This window comes from Choloepus didactylus, chromosome 19 (assembly GCF_015220235.1).
Source record: "Choloepus didactylus isolate mChoDid1 chromosome 19, mChoDid1.pri, whole genome shotgun sequence".
Classification (NCBI taxonomy): domain Eukaryota; kingdom Metazoa; phylum Chordata; class Mammalia; order Pilosa; family Megalonychidae; genus Choloepus; species Choloepus didactylus.
Genome location: NC_051325.1, coordinates 36175711 through 36194604, shown reverse-complemented (window position 1 = coordinate 36194604; position 18894 = coordinate 36175711). Strand labels below are relative to the sequence as shown.

At 40.0% G+C, this 18894-nt stretch overlaps 1 protein-coding gene across 1 annotated transcript in view; it reads right to left on the bottom strand.

Annotated features, from left to right (window-relative positions):
* Window positions 1–18684, bottom strand: part of MAPRE1 (microtubule associated protein RP/EB family member 1) — a 40213-nt gene extending 21529 nt beyond the window's left edge. Inside the window, exons 1-3 of the mRNA XM_037811461.1 lie at window positions 18552–18684; window positions 13763–13886; window positions 490–635 (exon numbers count right to left, since the gene is read on the bottom strand). Coding sequence (XP_037667389.1) covers window positions 490–635; window positions 13763–13883 — 267 coding nt within the window. The 5' untranslated portion in view covers window positions 13884–13886; window positions 18552–18684. The remainder of the gene's footprint in view (window positions 1–489; window positions 636–13762; window positions 13887–18551) is intronic.
* Between the last annotated feature and the right edge of the window lie 210 nt (window positions 18685–18894).

The following is an 18894-nucleotide window of genomic DNA, read 5'->3' as shown; positions in this document are numbered from 1 at the left end:
AGGCCTAGTGGACCATGTTTCTGGTATCTTCAAATAACCCTTCAATAAGCAGGAGGGAGTTTTCTAGCACCCAGCAGGGATCCTCCTAGTACTTGAGAACACAGCTATTTCTAGAATCTTCTCTATGACAATACTTATTTCTACATACGGTATGCTTCACAGAAATAAATCCAGAGATTAAGAGACTTAAACCTCAGACCAACAGAAATTAAACAATATTAAAAAAAAAAAACAAACACTGGTACAGATTTACAGATTGACTCTTCCAGATAACTACCAACTTCAGACAATGAAGAAAGAAGACAACAAGGGTCTGGGGATTAGGGACAGAGGGAAATTTTGTTTCCAGTAAATTCGGTGTATCTGGAGAAAAGATAACTATAAAATTGAGAAAAGAAAAGAAAAACCCCCAAGTCATAGGGTTAGCATCTGTATCCGCAGTAACAATCATTAGTTAACAAACTAAATAAAAGAATAAAATTTACTTACTTTGTCAACACCCATTCTCTTAAAACCTGCTTGCAGTATTTTGAAGTTCTGGATGTATTCATGTTCTAACTTAGCTTGGAATTTCACTTTCTTCAAAGCAATGGAGCCAGGGAACAGCATGTCCATAAACTGACAATAGGCAGCTCCTGAATGAACAACAACAAAAGAATAAAATCCTCACAAGGTCATTAAATTCTATTATTAAAGAAGCAGGCTGAACTTCTTCCCAGACCCATTTAACTCAAGTACAATTAAAAAAGTTATAAAGCAGACTATAAAACCCAAAAACTTCTTTACCATCTGACTGCAATTTTTAAAAATCTATAACAAGACTGTGGTTTAATCCTATAAGTTCTATAACATACTTGCAATTTGGAAGCTTATAATGAGAAACTGAATACTTCTATGAAATTTTAAAACTCCTATTCTTTATTAGAAACCAGCATGACAATAAAATGACAACTAGAAAAGTGAAAGTGGAGTACAGAAAAAAGAAAAACAGAGGTGACATTTTCTGATTTTTCACAAGGATATAAACTTATCCTCACTCAGGGGTGGGGGTATATGGGAAGAGGAAGACTTCCCGAGTATTTCCAAGATCCATCCTCTGACCTAAATTAATTTTTTCTTTTTTCTAAGATGCTTGTCTCCCTGGACTTTTTATATCACTAAATAAACTTAATCCATCATTTGATAAAGTTGAATATAAGATATGGTTATGTTCCTCCCTTAAATATGTATTTCTTACTTTAAAGGCCACTGTAAGAAATGAATGCATATATTCCATCCCTTTTGCTCTCCAAATTTCTTCTTTCTCCCACCAGCCCATTTTTTTTTCCATCACCATGCCAAAGAAAGAGTTTCCTCAGTGTTTAAAATTTCCAGAAATGTTGTTTCTCTAATGCCTTCCAAATCGACCTCTCTGAATAAAGGGCAGGTTGCACTGTGCACTTACCGCCAAAAGAACAATCCAGTGACTAAACAACAGGTGTTCTGTAGCATTCAAGACCACCCCATGAAATGTATATTCAACTTAATTCAATTCAGACCAGGCCAAATCGGTCCCCTGCCAAGTCCAGCATAAAGCGTACCATTATCATTCTTTTTGGAAAGAAGGTACAAAGCAAAGAGAGCAAAAGCACTTCAGTGACCAGGGTAACTTTCTTAGTAGAAAGAAGCCTTGCAAAGTGAAAGCCTGACTTTTTATTTATTGGATAATCTAAGTATCTATACCAATGGTACTGTTTTAAACACAAAAGACATTTTTTCTGAAACAGCAAAATATTATGCATTTATTAAATGTTCTGTATTCTCAAGCCATCCATGGGACGACCAAAGTCCATCAAAATGATGTAAAAGCATGAGTCATCTGCTTCTCAAAAAAAGCCTGCTTGAATAACTGACAATTTTTATCTGTGAGCTAAAGAATCCTTTAGGGTCATTATAAAATTTTAAACTAAGGACCAGAAGAACACTGACTTGCTCAAGGCCATAAGGCCAAGCTTAGGACCAGACCCCAGGCATCCTGACTCCCAGTCCACTGCTCTTTTCCCAGTATCATTATACTCCTTTTAATAACCTGTAACTCAGTAAAGAAGCTTTTTCTGGATCAGGGCAAAAAGAAATATGCCCTACAGCTGTAATCCAAATTGGCTGAAATAAGAGTTAAAATATAAAGGAAAGCATTAGACTCCAACAAAAATAGTCAAAGCAACTGGACAATTCACAGAAGAAATATAAATGGCTAATAAACACATGGGGGTCCAGCACAAAGCAGTGATTTGTATTTTCAAAAGAACAAAATTTATGCACGAAACTGGTTATCACAACTTTATTCTCAGGACTAAATACTGGAAAGAAGCTAAATCTTCAACAGGAGGAAAAATCAATTACATACATTAATTATACCACCCCAATCCTCAAGATAAAATACTTTGTGAGCATTCAAAACTACACTTTTTACTCTTTTGGGAAAAGCTCAAAATTTAATGTTAAAAAGAAAAAGCAAGATACAGAAACATATCTACATGGTTTTCTTATATGTAAAAAATATCTATCTTAAGATATATGCATAGAAAAAAAGACTAGAAGAAAACACAATGTATCAGATAAAGCCATAAGAAATTACTGTTTCTGCAGACCAAAAATGGTCAAATGGTGTCCAATCTCTCAGAGGTGGTACTGAAGGCATTCCATTTTTAAAATAATTATGTACTACAGTGAGTATTTTATAAAATCAGAAAACAAAAAAAGAAGGTAAAATTTTAAAAAGAGAAAAGATGTTTTCTAGAGGAAAAAGGCTGAAAGCTCCTGGCCTATATTATAATGCCTCAACCTTGGAAGGCCACGTGGCCATAACCAGAGCAAAGGCAAGCAACACCAGCAGGGCTAGCTAGGGGCACTCCTTAGGTGGCCAATGATCCAACAATCTGCAACAGAAAAGGCCCACATCATCTGTGGCCTGAGGCTGACAGACTTAGGGCATGTCACTAGATGACTACCAAGTCTCCACCTACTGCCCTGGCTCCTCTCTACCAGGCTCTGAGTTGCAAGCAGAGAACATAAACCAAGCGCACAATGCAGCCCCTACTCCAGAAGGTTGCAGTATTCTCAAGTACAGTGGCTCTCAATCCTTTCAGGTCAAGGGTCTCTAGGAGAATTAGATGAAAGTTACAGCCAACGCAACAGAATCTCCCCTATCAGAAGACCCCAGATTAAAAACTCCCAGGGTTTCAATACTAACAGACAGGACACAAACTGTTAAACCTAAGAGTTCAGGCTTTGGGAAACAGGAAAGGCTTGAATTGGGTCTTCAATGAATAAAATCTGGAAGTAGAGGGATGTGAAAAGTCATTACTATACATATTAAAAATCAGGTTTAAGATATTTAACATGAGAAAAATCTTTTAATTTAAAGAGCAGGAATAAAACTGCACAACACATACTTACAAATACTATTTATTTCAACAGTCTGTAATAGCAAGAGATTGGAAACATCCTAAATGTCCACTGGCAGAGGGGTGACCCAAAGAAATTATGGTACTACACAGCCCTAAAAGATAAGAGGCACTTCATATATGGATATGGAACACTTCAGAATACAGTGTGATTAACCTACTATTTGTGTAAAAAGGAAGAAAAGAGAATACACACACACACACACACACCCAGAGTATAAATTATAAAACATTTTGAAGGTTTTAGTCAGTCAAAAAATAAAAACTGTATATATGGTATGTCAGCTACAATTTTAACTACAGGAAAATCGAAGTACAGCTAAAATGAGTAACCTAGAGCAATCTTTTTAACCTCTTTGCCCCAGTTTCTCTAGCTGTAAAATGGGAACAATAGTCCCCACCTTTCACAATTATATATGTAAAGCACTTTGGAAAGGGCCTGTTCTATGGTAAGCACTCAATATATGAAGCCATAATTAGGGGAAAACACAGCAAATAGATGACAATGACTATCACTATTTTTAAAATTCAGTTTTATTGAGATATATTCACATACCATACAATCAACCCTGGTGTACAATCAACTGTTCACAGCACTATCATATAGTTAGTTGTGCATTCATCACCCCAATCTATTTTTTAACATTTTCCTTACACCAGAAAGAATAAAAATAAGAATAAAAAATAAATAAAAAAGAATACCCGAATCATCCCCCCCATCCCACCCTATTTTTCATTTAGTTTTTGTCCCCATTTTTCTACTCATCCATCCACACACTGGATAAAGGGAGCGTGAGCCACAAGATTTTCACACTCACAGTCACCCCATGTAAGCTACATAGTTACACAATCGTCCAAGAATTATGTGGGTTGCAGTTTGATAGTTTCAGGTATTTACTTCTAGCTTTTCCAATACATTAAAACCTAAAAAGGGATTATCTATATTGTGCATAAGAATGCCCTCCAGAGTGATCTCTCAGCTCCATTTGAAATCTCTCAGCCACTGAAACTTTTCTTTGTTTATTTCGCTTCCCCCTTTTGGTCAAGATGTTCTCAGTCCCACAATGCAGAGTAAGACTATCACTAACTTTTGATAATGAGGACCTAATTACTTAAAATCAGCAGAAAATAAGTTGTCTAGTCTTTTGTTTTGCTTTAATTAAGGCCAAGAAAAATCAAGGAGATGCTTGAAGAGTTAGGCAAGTATGTTGGGAGTTACTGAAGATCCTTGAGCAGAAGAATGACTTAATGAACAGTCTCAGAAAAGTCTGCGGTACTAGAGACTTGTGCCAGTTAGGATGCCACTGGACAGCAGGAAGCAAACTAAGAAGGGGTTGGATCCAAAAGACCCTACCGAAGACAAAACAGAACTCTGTGAAGAGCTTCAAAAGATGATTCTCAGGTCTGAGATACTAGAAGAATGATAGAACTATGGCCCTAAATGAAGCACCTGGCAAAAGGAGCCAACTTGAAGAGAAAAAACAAAGCATTGTGAATAATGCTGCTATGAATAACAGTATGCAAATATCTGAGTCCCTGCTTTCAATTCTTTGGGGTATATACCTAGAAATGAGATTACCGAATCGTAAGCTAATTCTAAATGTAATTTCCTGAGGACCTGCCAAACTCTTTTCCACAGTGACTGCACCATTTTGCATCCCCACCAACAATGAACAAATGTTCCTATTCCTTCACGTACTTGCGACACTTGCTATTTTCCATTTTTTTAACAGCAGCCATTATAGTGGGTATGAAACAGCACTATTCTTTTGCATTTCCCTAATGGCTAATGATATTGAGCATCTTTTCATGTGCTTATTGGCCATCTGCATATCTTCTCTGGAGAAATGTCTACTCAAGTCTTTTACCCATTTTTAAATTAGACTGTCTTTTTACTTTTGAGTTATAGGATTTCTATATACTCTGTTAAAACCCTTATCAGACACGTAGTTCTCAAATATTTTCTCCCATTCTGTAGGCTCTTTTTTTACTTTCCTGACAAGTTTTTAACTCTGATGAAGTCCCCTATTTGTGTTGCTGCTGCTCATACTTTTGCTGTAAAATCTAAGAAACCAATGCCTAACACGAGGTCCTGAAGTTGCTTCCCTATGCCTCCTAGTTTTATAGTTTTGGTTCTTATATTTAGGTCTTTGATCCATTTTGAGTTGATTTTTGTATATAGTGTGAGGCAGGGTTCCACCATTCTTTTGAATATAGACATCTAGTTTTCCCAGCACCATTTGCTGAGATCATTCATTCCCTATTCAGTGTATTTGGCACTCCCGTCAAAAATCAATTGGAAAAACATCAACCAGTTTCATTCCTCTACCCCATAAGGTCAACACCCCTTTCCAGTAGGGTGAAGTTAAAATAGTCATTGCCCAAATACCCCTGAAGGCTGAATGATTAAATGAGAGGGAGGAGGTGTAACTGAGTAATTAGAACCTAACAAATGATTATGACTACTGACTCATTATATAGGTATTTCTTTTTAGTTTCTTGCATATTAGAATAGCTAGAAGGAAATACCGGACATTGCTGAGCTCTAATCCAATAGCTTCTCATCTCTGTTAAGGATTATATAGCTGTATTTAAAAAAAAAAAAAGTCACTTGCCCGTTTGTATGGATCTACTTCTGGATGTTTTATGTTCCACTAATCTATATATACATCTCTGACAATACTACACTGTCTTAGTTAACCTACCTTTATTTAAAATCTTAAAATTGTGTAGAGTGCAATACTAGGGATCAACAAGAGGAGGATAAGGGGTATGGGATGTTTGGGGTTTTTCTTTTTCTTTCTTTTTCTGGAGCAATGCAAATGTTCTAAAATTGATCACGGTGATGAATGCACAACTATGTGATGACGCTGAAACCACTGATCATGTATTTTGGATGGATTGTACAGCGTGTGAATATATCTCAATAAAATTACATTTTAAAAAATCGATTGACTATGTATGTAAGGATTTATTTCTGAACTCTCAATTCAATTCCATTGGTCCATATTTGTCCCAGTGCCAGTAACACACTGCTTTGAATACTGCAGCTTTGTAATAAGATTTAAAATAAGGCAGTGTGAGTCCTCCAGCTTCTTTCTTCTTTTTCAAAATGGTTTTGGCTACTAGGGACCCCCTCACCCTTCCATATAAATTTGATGATTGGCTTTTCCACTTTTGCAAAAAAGGCTGTTGGAACTATGATTGGGATTTCATTTTAGGTAGAGTTGACATCTTAATTTAGTCACTTCAGGTAGAACTGACATCTTAATTTAGTCTTCCAATCCATAAACACAGAATGTCTTTCCATTTGCTTAGGTCATCTATTTCTTTTAGCAATGTTTCAGTTTTCCATGTACAAATCCTCTTTACATCCTTGGTTAAATTTATTCCTAGATTTTAATTCTTTCAGTTGTTATAGTAAATGGAATTTTATTCTTAATTTTCTTTTCAAATGATTCACTACTAGTATACAGAAACAGCACTGATTTTTCATGTTGATCTTATATCCTGCCACTTTGCTCAATTTATTAGCTCTAGTAATTTTGTTGTGGATTTTTCAGGATTTTCTATATATATGATCATGCTATCTGCAAATAGGGACAGTTTTACTTCTTCCTTTCTAATTTGGATGCTGTTTTAGCTTGCTAGGAAGTTGAAAGCAGATACTATGAAATGGCTTAACAATGGGAATTTATTAGGCTGAGAAAAAAATCCAAGAATGTCCAAATCATGGCAATGCTTTCTTTCTGAAGACATGCTGCTGGTGATCCTTGGGTCCTCTACCACATGGCAAAGCACGTGGTGGTGTCTGCTGGTCTCTCCCTTTTCCTCTGGGTCTCGCTGCTTTCAGTTTCTTGCTTTCGTGGCTTTCTCTCTCTCTGTATTCATACCATTTATGAAGAACTCCAGTAAGAGAATTAACACCCACCCTGGGCCATGCCCCAACCGAAGCAACCTCATCATCTCACTCACAACAGGTTCACATCCACAGGAATGGATCAGCTTCAACAACATGATTTTCTGGGGTACATACAGTTCCAAACCATCAGAGATGCCTTTTATTTCTTTTTCTTGCCTAACTGTTCTGGCTAGAACTTTGAGTACAATGTTGAATAAAAGTGGTGGCATCCTTGTCTTGTTCCTGATCTGAGAAGGAAGACTCAGTCTTGTATCATTGAGTATGACATCAGCTCTAAGTTTTTCATAGATGCCCTTTATCATTTTGAAGAAGGCTCCTTCCATTCTTAGTTTTCCAAGTGTTTTTATCAAGGGATGCTGGATTTCATCAAATGTCTTTTCAGCATCAATTGTGGTGACTGTTGTGTTTTTTTCCTTCATTTTATTAACGTGATTTTCTTACGCTGAACTACCTTTGCAGACCTGGGATAAATCCTACTTGATCATGGTGCATAACTGTCTTAACGTACTGCTGGATTCACTTTGCTTGGACTTTGTGGAGGATATTTACATTTATATTCACAAGGGATACTGGTCTGTAGTTTTCTTGTGATGTCCTTATCTGGCTTTGTATTAAGGGTGATGCTGGCCTCCCAGAACAAATTAGAGAGTGTTCCCTTCTCTAATTTTTGGCAAGAGTTTGAATAAGACTGGTGTTAATTCTTCTTGGAACGTCTGGTAAAATTCACCTATGAAGCTATCTGGTCCTAGACTTTTCTTTATTGGGAGGTTTTTGGTTACTGATCCACTCTCTTGGTATTGGTCTGGTGAGATCTAGTTCTTCTTGAGTCAGTGTAGGTATTTTTTGTGTTTCCAGAAATTTGTTCATTTCATTTAGGTTATCTAATTTGCTGGCAAACAGCTGTTCATAGTATCCTCTTGTAATCTTTTTTATTTCTGTGGGTCTGATTTTAGTTATTTGTGTCCTCTCTTTTTTTCTTTCTCAGTTTAGCTAAAGATTTGTCAATTTGTTGATTTTTTCAAAGAATCCGCTTTTAGTTTCATTGATTCTATTGTTTTCTTATTATTCGTTATTTCAGTTATCTTTGCTCTAATCTTTATTTTCTTGCTTTGGGTTTATTTTGCTCTTGTTTTTCTAGTTTCTCCAGTTGTGAGGTTAGGTCTCTGATTTGAGATTTTTTTTTTAACCTCAGCATACAACAGTTTGACTACAAGTGTCTGGGCATGGTTCTCTGGGTTTTTCCTGTTTGGGGCTCAGTGGGCTTCCTAAATGTATATATTCACATCTTCCACTAAATTTGGGATATTTTCTGCCATTATTTCTTTGACTACTCCTTCTGCCCCTTTCTCTCTTTCTTCTCCTTCTGGGTCTCCCATAATGTATGTACTAGTACACGACTGTGTCCCACAAACCTCTTAGGCTCTGTTGACTATTTTTCATTCCTTTTTCTTTCTGCTCCTCAGCCTGAATCATCTCAATTGCCTTGTCTTGGAGTTCACTATTTCTTCTGCCAGCTCTAATCTGCTGAATAAAACCTCCAGGGAAATTTTCCTTTCAGTTATTGTGATTTTCAAGTTTGGTTCCTTTTAAAAATTTCTATTTGGATTCTCACATTGTTCACCATTTTCCTGATAACCTTTAGTTCTTTCCCTGTTTCCCTTAATCACTTTGAGCATACTGACGAGCAATTTTTTTAAGTCCTCATCTGATATGTCCAAAGTCTGGTCGTCTTTGTTGATGGTTTCTGAATCTTTATTTTGCTCCTTTGGATGGGCCATCATTTCTTGTTTCATCTTTTGTCTTGTAACCTTTTGCTGCACACTGCACATTTTAATATTTTAATGCGTTGGCTCTGGGATTTAGTCCCCGCACTATCTGTTCCTTAAATCTGTACCCAGCTAGTGATACAACAGAGATTTCCTTCAGTGCCAGGAGCTAACAAAAACAAACAAATCAAAACAAAAACACCTTTCAGTCTGCATATTGGCTATGCGTTGGCTGAGCTCTCCTCCAGAGTTCTGCCGACCTGTCAAGAAGATCAGCCCAAGGGTAAAGTGAAGAAAAAGGTCTTCTCCATCTTTTCTGGGCTGCCCTTGTTTGTGGTCTTAGGAATTCCCCCATTTACAGGAATCCCAATGTCCCATCTACTCCTTATGATATACCCTCCCAGGTGATATATTGTGTGTCTTGAAGCTGGTAATCTTTTGCCCCAAGCACTGTGACTTAACTGTTTCTTACACTGCTTTTGAGGTCTACAAGGTGCTTCTGCCTGCAGGGCAAGTTCTGGGAGGGCAAGCCAGAGAGGAGTTTCCTGGTTCTGTCTTCAAGGCTGCCACCTGATAAGACTGGCACTGACATGCAGGCACCCAGTATGCAAAGGAGAGTTACTCTGCTCCTTCCATAACACGGCCCAGGACCCACAATGGGAGCAAGGGCCAGTTCGGCAACAAGCCAGAGGGGTGGGGAGGGGTCGGTGAAAGTGGGGACCAGTAAGGGCGCCACAAACTTCTCCTACCATTTTTAAAGTTGTATTTTCCTGATTCTGCATTGTCCAGTTACTGCAACCCTTTAACTATTTTCTCACGTTTTGAGGAAGATGGGTCTGCCAGTTTTTGCTAGTTGTTCAAAGATTCTGTAAGGGAACAGAATCCTGGAACATCCCGAGCCACCATCTTGGTCGACTGAAATCTCGCCCAGCATCCACTTTTTGACACAAGCAATCCCTCATCGACATGATTCTCTGTGATGAGGGTTTTTCCCTTAATGACTAGCACTCCAAAACAAGAGGCCTACAGATGTAATAACGAATCTGGAAACAATATGCCAATTTTGTCAGTGAAAGTATCCTCACCTTATCTCATTGCTTGGTAAGAGCCAAGCAAAGGCACCTTTCATTGCTGGGAGGGAGGTAAGGGGAGAGACCCCACAATACCGACAAAACTCAGACATTTCACACGCAGCCAGCACATCAGCAATGTAGTTGCTCACAGCTTTCCTTCTCAAGGGACCCTTTTAAAAGCTTCTACTTGATGGAGAATTCTTGTGTGCTTAATCCTCTGCTTATAGAGGTAAGATCGGGAGGGACTAGACACTGGTACTAAAGGCTTTTGCGATTCTCCACGGGCCTCAGTAAATGCAAGGAGCTGAGGAGCCTCACCCTCTCTAGACTCCAATTCCTTGACATTAGGTCTTCTTCAGGGACAGTGTCTGTGGCTCATTCTATTTGTTCTCATACTGAGAGCCAAGACCTGACTTTCTAAACACTAACATGAAACACAATACTCCAAAAGAGGTCCTACATAGCTCTCTAGAGAACTAGTTATGAATGAATAAAAACTTATTTACGTATTTTTACTGAAGTGATTTAAGGTGTTTGAGATACTGTGATGGAACAAATGCATTTTGTATAGGAGATAACATGTCTTTTGGGGGTCTAGATGGTGGAGGATAGTAGTTTGAAGTTGAATGGACCACAGAAGATCACGTTCTTAAACCTAATCCATTTCTGTGGGTGTAGACCTATTGTGGGTGGGACCTTTACATTAGGTTATTTCAGTTGAGGCATGCTCCAGGTGGATCTTAATCCTCTTTCTGGAGTCGCTTTATAAGAGGATGAAATTCAGAGAAATATACAGAAGCTAAAAGACAAGGACAAATACAGAAGCTGAGAACAGACGCCACAGAAACAGAGAGGAAGCCCATGAAGCCAGAAGCTGGAAGCAACAAAGCCCAGAAGAGAAGGGAAAGACCAGCAGATACCTTGTGCCTTACCATCTGGCAAGGAGTCCAGGTATCATCTTGATGATGCCTTGATGTGGATATTTTTAGAGCCTCAGAAACTGTAATCTTGTAAATTAATAAATTCCCATTGTGGGGAAAAAAAAAAACTTATTTACAAATCATAACCAAGTGTGGGGAAAAATCCTTTTGTCTGGAATAAGGAAAGTGGTAGGCTTTAGGCAGTTGATACACTTCAGATTTTTTTAATGAGCTAATAACATTGTAATTGATTATATAAAACTCACATTAGTTTAAATTGAACTCTCTTCCAAATGTTTCATTAAAAGACATCACATATATTGCAGATTGAGTATGGACTGTGTGGTCTGACAGATCTCTGTGCAAAACCAGGCTCCATCATGCATAAGCACAGTCTTTTCACCTGCAAAAGGAGACACGTCCTTCCTCAAGAGGATCTACACTCACCCCCCGAGTCTGGCACAGAAATAATATCCGAGAGCTATCATTACAGTTGGTCCTCACAACAGTCCAATAGGTGGGCCAGGTACTACTAAACCAGTTTACAGAAGAGGAAACAGATATTAGGGACTCATCCAAAGTTACATGGCTCAGAACAGACTGAAGACTCTTGATGCCCAATCCTGTCCATGACAGCTCCCTGCCTGAAGGAGATAACCTTGATCAGAACATGAACAACTTACCTACACATGAAAATATCTCATTTTTTCATGTATAGATAACCAAGTGAATTATATTAACTAAGTGAAATATATTTTGGAGTATATTTATAGAAATAGGTAAATTTTAGGGGAAAAAATGCTGGTGAAAAAGCTGGCTCAAATGAAAATTAAGATGACCTCATCCCCACATCAGTCACATATCACAGGGCAAATGAGTCTTTAAAAGCCTCAAACAAATGCGGATATAGAGATGGAACTGAAAAAAAACTAATAGAAAATGGTAAAAAGGCAGCACAGATCCATGGCTAACAATCTTTATCTACTCTTAAAAAAAGTAATGAATGTTTAATAAACATTACTTTTGGGACCACTATTTTACTGTACAACTTCACCCATGGGTCCCTCTGTCTGTCTGTAAAACTGAGATTAAACCTCACAGAGGAAATAAGATGACCAACTGAAACTAAGACCCAGCTATAAAATAAGGAAGTACAGAAGCTGAACTCAGAAGATAATTTTAAATCAATCCAAATGATACTGGTGAGTTAAAATGGAAAGTCTAGAGCGAGGAGTAAGGTGCAGTGGTTGAAGAACATGGACTCCTGATCTGAACGAAGGTTCAAATCCCATTTCAGTTCTCAGCTCTGTAATCCTGGACTTGTTTCACAACTTCTCTAAGCCTGTTTCCTCATGTGTAAAATGGTGTTAAAAACCATACCTATCCTCAACAACAAAAGAAAAAAAAAGAAAATAACCACATCTACCTCATGGAGGTAGAGTGAGAATTACATGAATAGTTGTTTGCAAAGCATTTACATGAAACCTGGCATGTAAGTATTCAATTAAATGACTGTTGTTCTTATTAGCTAGAAGAGGCTGAGGGTGCTGATTGTCTACCCCATGAATAAGACAAGAATTTAAGTAGCAGCAGGATCCTTATCCCATCATTTTTCTGGCATATTCCTGACTTTACCTCCCATCTTTGGGAGATTCAGTTTTGATAAACCTGACACTCTGCTTACCATGTCAGGACAGTCAGAGGCAGTAGCAGAACTCTAAGGTGAGACGGTCAATAAGCCTCTAGAGGGAGTAAAAATTGGTAATACGTTACCAAGAGCCTAGAGTTTACACCCTTTAATCTGGAAATTCAACTTCTAGGGATCACTAAAGAAATAAACATAGATAAGAAAATTTATGTTAAAGGATAGTCAATCCAGTCATTATTCATAGAATGGAAACATTAGAAACAATCTAAATATCCAAAACTTGGGTGGAAATCAAGCAACTCCAGTATACCCACAGAAAGAAACAGTATACAGCTGTTAAAAATAAGTATTTCCAAGATATAGAATGACAATATAATTTAATGCTAAATGAAAAAAAAGCTGAAATATATACAAATAAGTATGTACAAAGAAAGGAAAAACATTCAAACATCTACTCTTTACATTCTCCTTTCTGGCTTTCTAAATGATATATAGTATGTACTACTTTTTTAGCAGAAAGAAAACAGATTTCTTTTTGTTTTTTTAATCATTACCTACCAAACTCCTTCTATTGTTAAATAGTAGCCTAAGAAAATTATGGCTGAAATGGCATTTGTCTGACTTTGGTCTTGTGCTTCTTGGGAATAAGGGATGCCACTGAAGAACTAATATAAAACTACTGTCTCCAAATAAGACATTTCAAATCTGGGCGCCAAAGAGTATAGACCAAGAAGCTGAGGCTTGGCAGAGGGCCTCAGAATGCAGTGTCTGCAGCAGGAGATGGTGAACATGCAGGGCAGAAGCCCACTTTTGTTAAGCCGTTCCTTTTAGAAGCAGAAGCAAGACAGGACTAAAGAGGAAGAGAAGAGGCAGATGTAACAGATCATGAACCTCTGCGTGTGACTTCTGTAGTCAGATACAGGGACTAAGCATTCCCAAAGAATTGACAGGCTTTCCTAGAAAAGTGGTCTTGTGGATTTCTCTTACCTGAGCACAACTGTTCGATTTTTGTCAAATTCAACTGCAGAGACTCGTTGATCCAAGCCAGCATGTCATGTCGACTTAAGTTATCACTGGTCACTGATGTCGAGTATACATTCACTGCCATCTTCTACAGCATGTGAGGAAAAGAAAAGGGCTCATTATATTAGCTATGCAAGTGAGGGCAAACTTTTCCTGGCGAGTTAGCCAAAGCAGATCAGTGGAAACACTCACTGTGTAAGTCTCACCTTCTTCCCAGAGAGGCCAAACGAGAGACACTAGGATTCTACCCACAAGCCTGGATTTCCACACACAAAAAAACAGAATCTAAAATGAATTGTCCCATACCAGCCAGTCAAAAGTTTAGACCACATTTTTTAAAGTGATTAATATAAAATTTTATATTACAAGAGACACAAAGTAAAGGAATGATTAGAGGCTTTATGAAAGGAGGCTAATGCAGAAACAAGAAAGCTCTCTGTTTGAAAAACATCAGTCCAAGCTTACCATTAAGATATCAAAAATTTTATAGCCGTTTTCTTCAGATAGTGGGCTTTCATTAATTCCTTGTTATCATTTTCACTATTTCCCAATTTTCTTTAAAGATTATATCTACTTTTAACTTAAATATAAATAAGCTTTTCAATACCTTAAGTACTAAAAAGGTGCTAATGGTGGTTAATGACCTGACAGTACTCGAGCCCTTGATACTGATTTTTCTGCTGAGCCATCTGGAGAGGAGGGCATCTGAGGACCAGCCCTGGGCCAGGAGAATCACAGACACTTTTCATTTAACCCTGACAGCCCTATGCAAGACTCACCTCATTCTCCTCATTTTATAGATGAGGAAAGAGAGGTACAACATCACAAAGCCAGCACAAAGAAGCCCTAGGGCTTCATGCCCAGGCCTGCCCAGACCTACCATCCATCCAGTCCTTCTGCTCACCTAGAAAATGCTGCCTCATGCCTTTAGGCCAAACTTTCAAATTCAAAACAATAAACACACAGAAGCAAATCTAATTTAAAATGCTGTAAATGTGGGTGCCATCATCTTCAAATACCAGTTCAGTTGTTCCCTATTCATTCAACAATTGTTTAACAAGGTCTGTTAAATGTTTAACAAGCACTGTTCTAGAGACCCAGAAACAAGAGATGAGCAGAGAGACAAGATGCCTGTCCACAGGGAGTCCACATGCCAGTAGTGGAAGTCTGATGCTGACCAAATACACAAATGTTTCATAATGACAGTTAGGCAATTGGGGGGTGGGGAGATGTGGTCAGGGAAGCCTCTCTGAGGTGACATTTCAGCTTAAGAATCAGAAGGAAGCAGTCACATGGAAGCATGGAAGAATGGTGACAACAGCTCAGCCAACAAGAGGAAGAGTGGTAAGAAACGGAAGAGAAAAGAGAAGAGACCAAGTCATGTTAGGGCTTCATAGGCCATGGTAAGGAGTTTGGACATCATTCTAATGTTAAGGAATCCACTGTAGGGTTTTAAGCAGAGTACAAAGAATACTCAGCAACATAAGATAAGGCCGGCTAAACCAGATCTCAATTAAATCCCTGGGCAGTCACTATGCCAACTTTAAAATATATTTCAATGTGTCCTTGACACTTAGCACTATTCCTCATTTTGTGAGACAATAATATTCCCAGGGGGTGGGGGACGGGGGGGGGGGGTGACCTCAGAGCAAATCCAGAACAACCATGAGTTCCCAGCCCTTTGCAGTGTTGCGAGCACTTAATTCCCACCACATAAATCTCTAGTGTACAAGTTCGTCTTCCCACATCTGTCTCCTGCACTAGGCTGCTAGAAGCCTTTTGACTCATGCAGCAAGAGAACATGAGGGCTGGAACAGACTGAGATTCACCCATCCAATACCCTCTTTACAAGTAGGGGTGACAGGGGCCTAAGAGAGGTAAATGACTTACCTGGGTCTAAACCTTTACATTGCCCACGGCATTTGAACAGTGCCTTCCAGACAGTGGGCAATCAGTAAATGCTATTTATCTTCAGGTTGGCAGGACAGTATCAAAGAAAGAAGTATGTATCAATATACACTTTTTTCAGAAAAGCAAACTAACATTCTTATACTTCCAAACTCAGCCAATAAAACCAAGTTATGAAAGAGGCCAACACAATTTAGTTTCTGACTCCACTGGAAAATTCATCACTCCTATGTTCCCAGAGCACTTCATTCATACTTCCACAACAAGCATTTTCTCACTAGATTGTCATTATCTCTTCATCTCTAAATCGTTACCAGACCAGATTTGGGCAAGTAGCAATCCATTCTAAGGAGAGAACTAAGGATTTCAAACAGCCAGGAGGACTTGGGTTTGAATGGGAGGCTGTCACTCAGTTGTGTGACTTCAATATGCCTCAGTTATCTTACAAGTTAAAAAACAAAGAAAAAACCAAAACCATCTATATGAAAAGGATCATGTTGAGGTTTAAATGAGATAATATATAAAATACTTGGCACAGTATCTGACACATATAATGTACTAAACAAGGTCCAGGGCAGAGACTTTGCCTCACTCATCCTCATATCCTGAGCACCAAAAACAGTGCCTGAGACCTGCCGCCCACCATCTCTCATCTGGATCTGCTACAACAGCTTTCAAATTAGTCTCAGAGTCTCAATCACGTCTTCACAACCAGAGAGAATTTTGTGAATAACAAATCAGATTAAGTGACCCACCTATTTAAAATCCCTTGAATGAATAAATAAATGAAATGCACACAGTATGCAAAATGCTCTTATGAGGTACCAAGCAGAGACACATCCAAGCAAAAAACATGGTCCCAGGCTGAACACTTGTAATCTACTTTCGTGATATTCATATATCAAGTACTGTGTGTGTCATGCTACCATAAAACGCAGGCAGCTGGTAAAGCCTCGTGTCTCCTTACCACACCCCAACTCAGGAAAACATTATGGCCTTTCATCATACCTTAAAACTCTATTAGCAGAACATTAACACCTGGTCCCATGTGCTCTGCAAACTCCATAGCCACTAAATATGTGAAGTCAGGCACCTCGTGGATGTGCAATAAATCCACTGACTCAATAGATTAATTGGCTCTTCCAGCGAGACGAACTAGAGCCTGCTACTGAGAAAAAACAGCTATAGTTAAATTCCTCCAAAAGAATTCCAACACTTGGTATCAAAAATGGACAACCCGATGACCACACACAAACCTCACCCTTAAAAGGCTCCAGGATACATGTTTCCACAGCCTTGAAAGAGCTCCCTCTTGCTTGTCCTGGACTGTCTTCCCGCAGTTCTCCTAGCAGTTCCCAAACCCATTCTAATTCAATGCCAGCTGATGAGCACCCTAATGCTTTCAAGGCACCATACTGGAACTTAAGGAAAGAAAGGGAGGGAGGTGCCACCACAAAAAGCTATATGATCCTAGGTAAGACACCTTACCTCTGTGGATCACAAATGGTTCACCTGTAAAATGGGAACACTATCTCCTGCATAAGGTGGTGGTGAGGATTAAGTAAGAATATGAAAACACTTCACAAAGTATCTGTGAAAAGCACTTCATTTCTAAGCTTCCTTACGTGGCAGAAACTGCGAAGCACTTTGGCACACCGGGACATGGCACATAGGGACAAATGAAACATGTTCTCTAGTTTTGGCCCTCAGGAAGATAATGTGTGGACTCTGGAGTCAGAAATGGGTAGAGTCACTTGCTGGGCAGCATAAGGCAAGCCACTTCACCTGTCAATTTTGTCATTTGTAAAACGAAAATAATATCTTTTAGAGATACTGTGAGTATTAAATGACATAATGCCACACCAAGCACTTAACACAATGCCTAGCACATGGTGAGAGCCCAATTAACCAAGAGCTGCTATTATTGTTACTACTCTTAGAGAAACCCCATCAGAGAAGTTGACTCCAGGACAAGAGATATTTCCCCGCAATGGGATTTAGGATTCTCATCCCTAAAATGGCCCAGGCCTGCCACAACACCAGAAAACAGCTTTACAGCTAGAACTGGAAAAGCACTTTTATGGTTTTATGGTTTCCCTACTACTAATTACTATATTAAATTATCTTATCCATCAATTTATTTTCTTGCTTCCTGTCTCCCCAACATAACATAGACTTTTAGGGAGCAGGCCTATCCCCCGCACTTGGCGGTGCCTTGCACTTTGTAGGAGCTCAATCTATATTGAAAGGAGTCCAAATAGCTGGCTTACTCTTTGCCAAGCACCACCGTGCTAAGAGCTTCCTCTACATGGTATTATCTTCACCCTCGGTTTACAGATGAGGAAGCTGGGACCCAGAAGGCTAAGCACCTACCCAAAGTCGCACACCAGAAAATCGAACCCATGAGGTCAGAACCCAAATCCCATGGGGCGGTATCGCCTTCTACAGTGGGAGTCCCCAGGGCTCCCGGAAGCGCTCGCCACACACACACACACACACACACACACACACACACACACACCCTACCCCGGCTTAGCCGAAGAAACCGCGGCCCGCAGCAGTCCGCGATCCTCACCTCGGCCGCGACCCAGAAGCCCCCACGCCGCGAGGGGCAGTCCCCACTTCCGGCGCGAGGCCCCACCCCCACAGCAGATCGGAGCGCGCGCCCCCCGGCCCAGCCCGCGCGCGCGGGGTCACGGCCTCGCCCCTCCCCCACCCGGCCCGAACCACACCGCCGTGTGGAGCGACCCGGGCACAGCCCGCAAGACCCACCGGAGCCTGCCGGCCCGAGGCCCACCCGGCCGCCCGTGGACGGTCACGGCCCCATGTCCGCTAGCTGGCTCACCGGCTCTCGGCGGGACCGCGTCCACTACCTCTGCCCGGCTCCGGTTCCGTCTCCGTCTCGTTCAAACCCCGACCCCGCTCGCCCTCCCGCGCGATGACCTCACACGCAACCGCCGTTACGCGTCGACGTACAGGCTCGTCATCTCCCGCCGGCTCCTTTTATAGAGAGGGATTCAGACGCGCGCCGGGGGTGGGGCCCGGTCCATAACAGGCAGACGGGGCACCCGGAGGGCTGGACGTCGACTGCCACGTGATCTGATGCAACCAATGGGACGGACTGACTCCGCCCAGAAGGCGCGGTCTAGTTACAAATGGTCCTTAGCGGTAGCCAAAAAACAATTTCG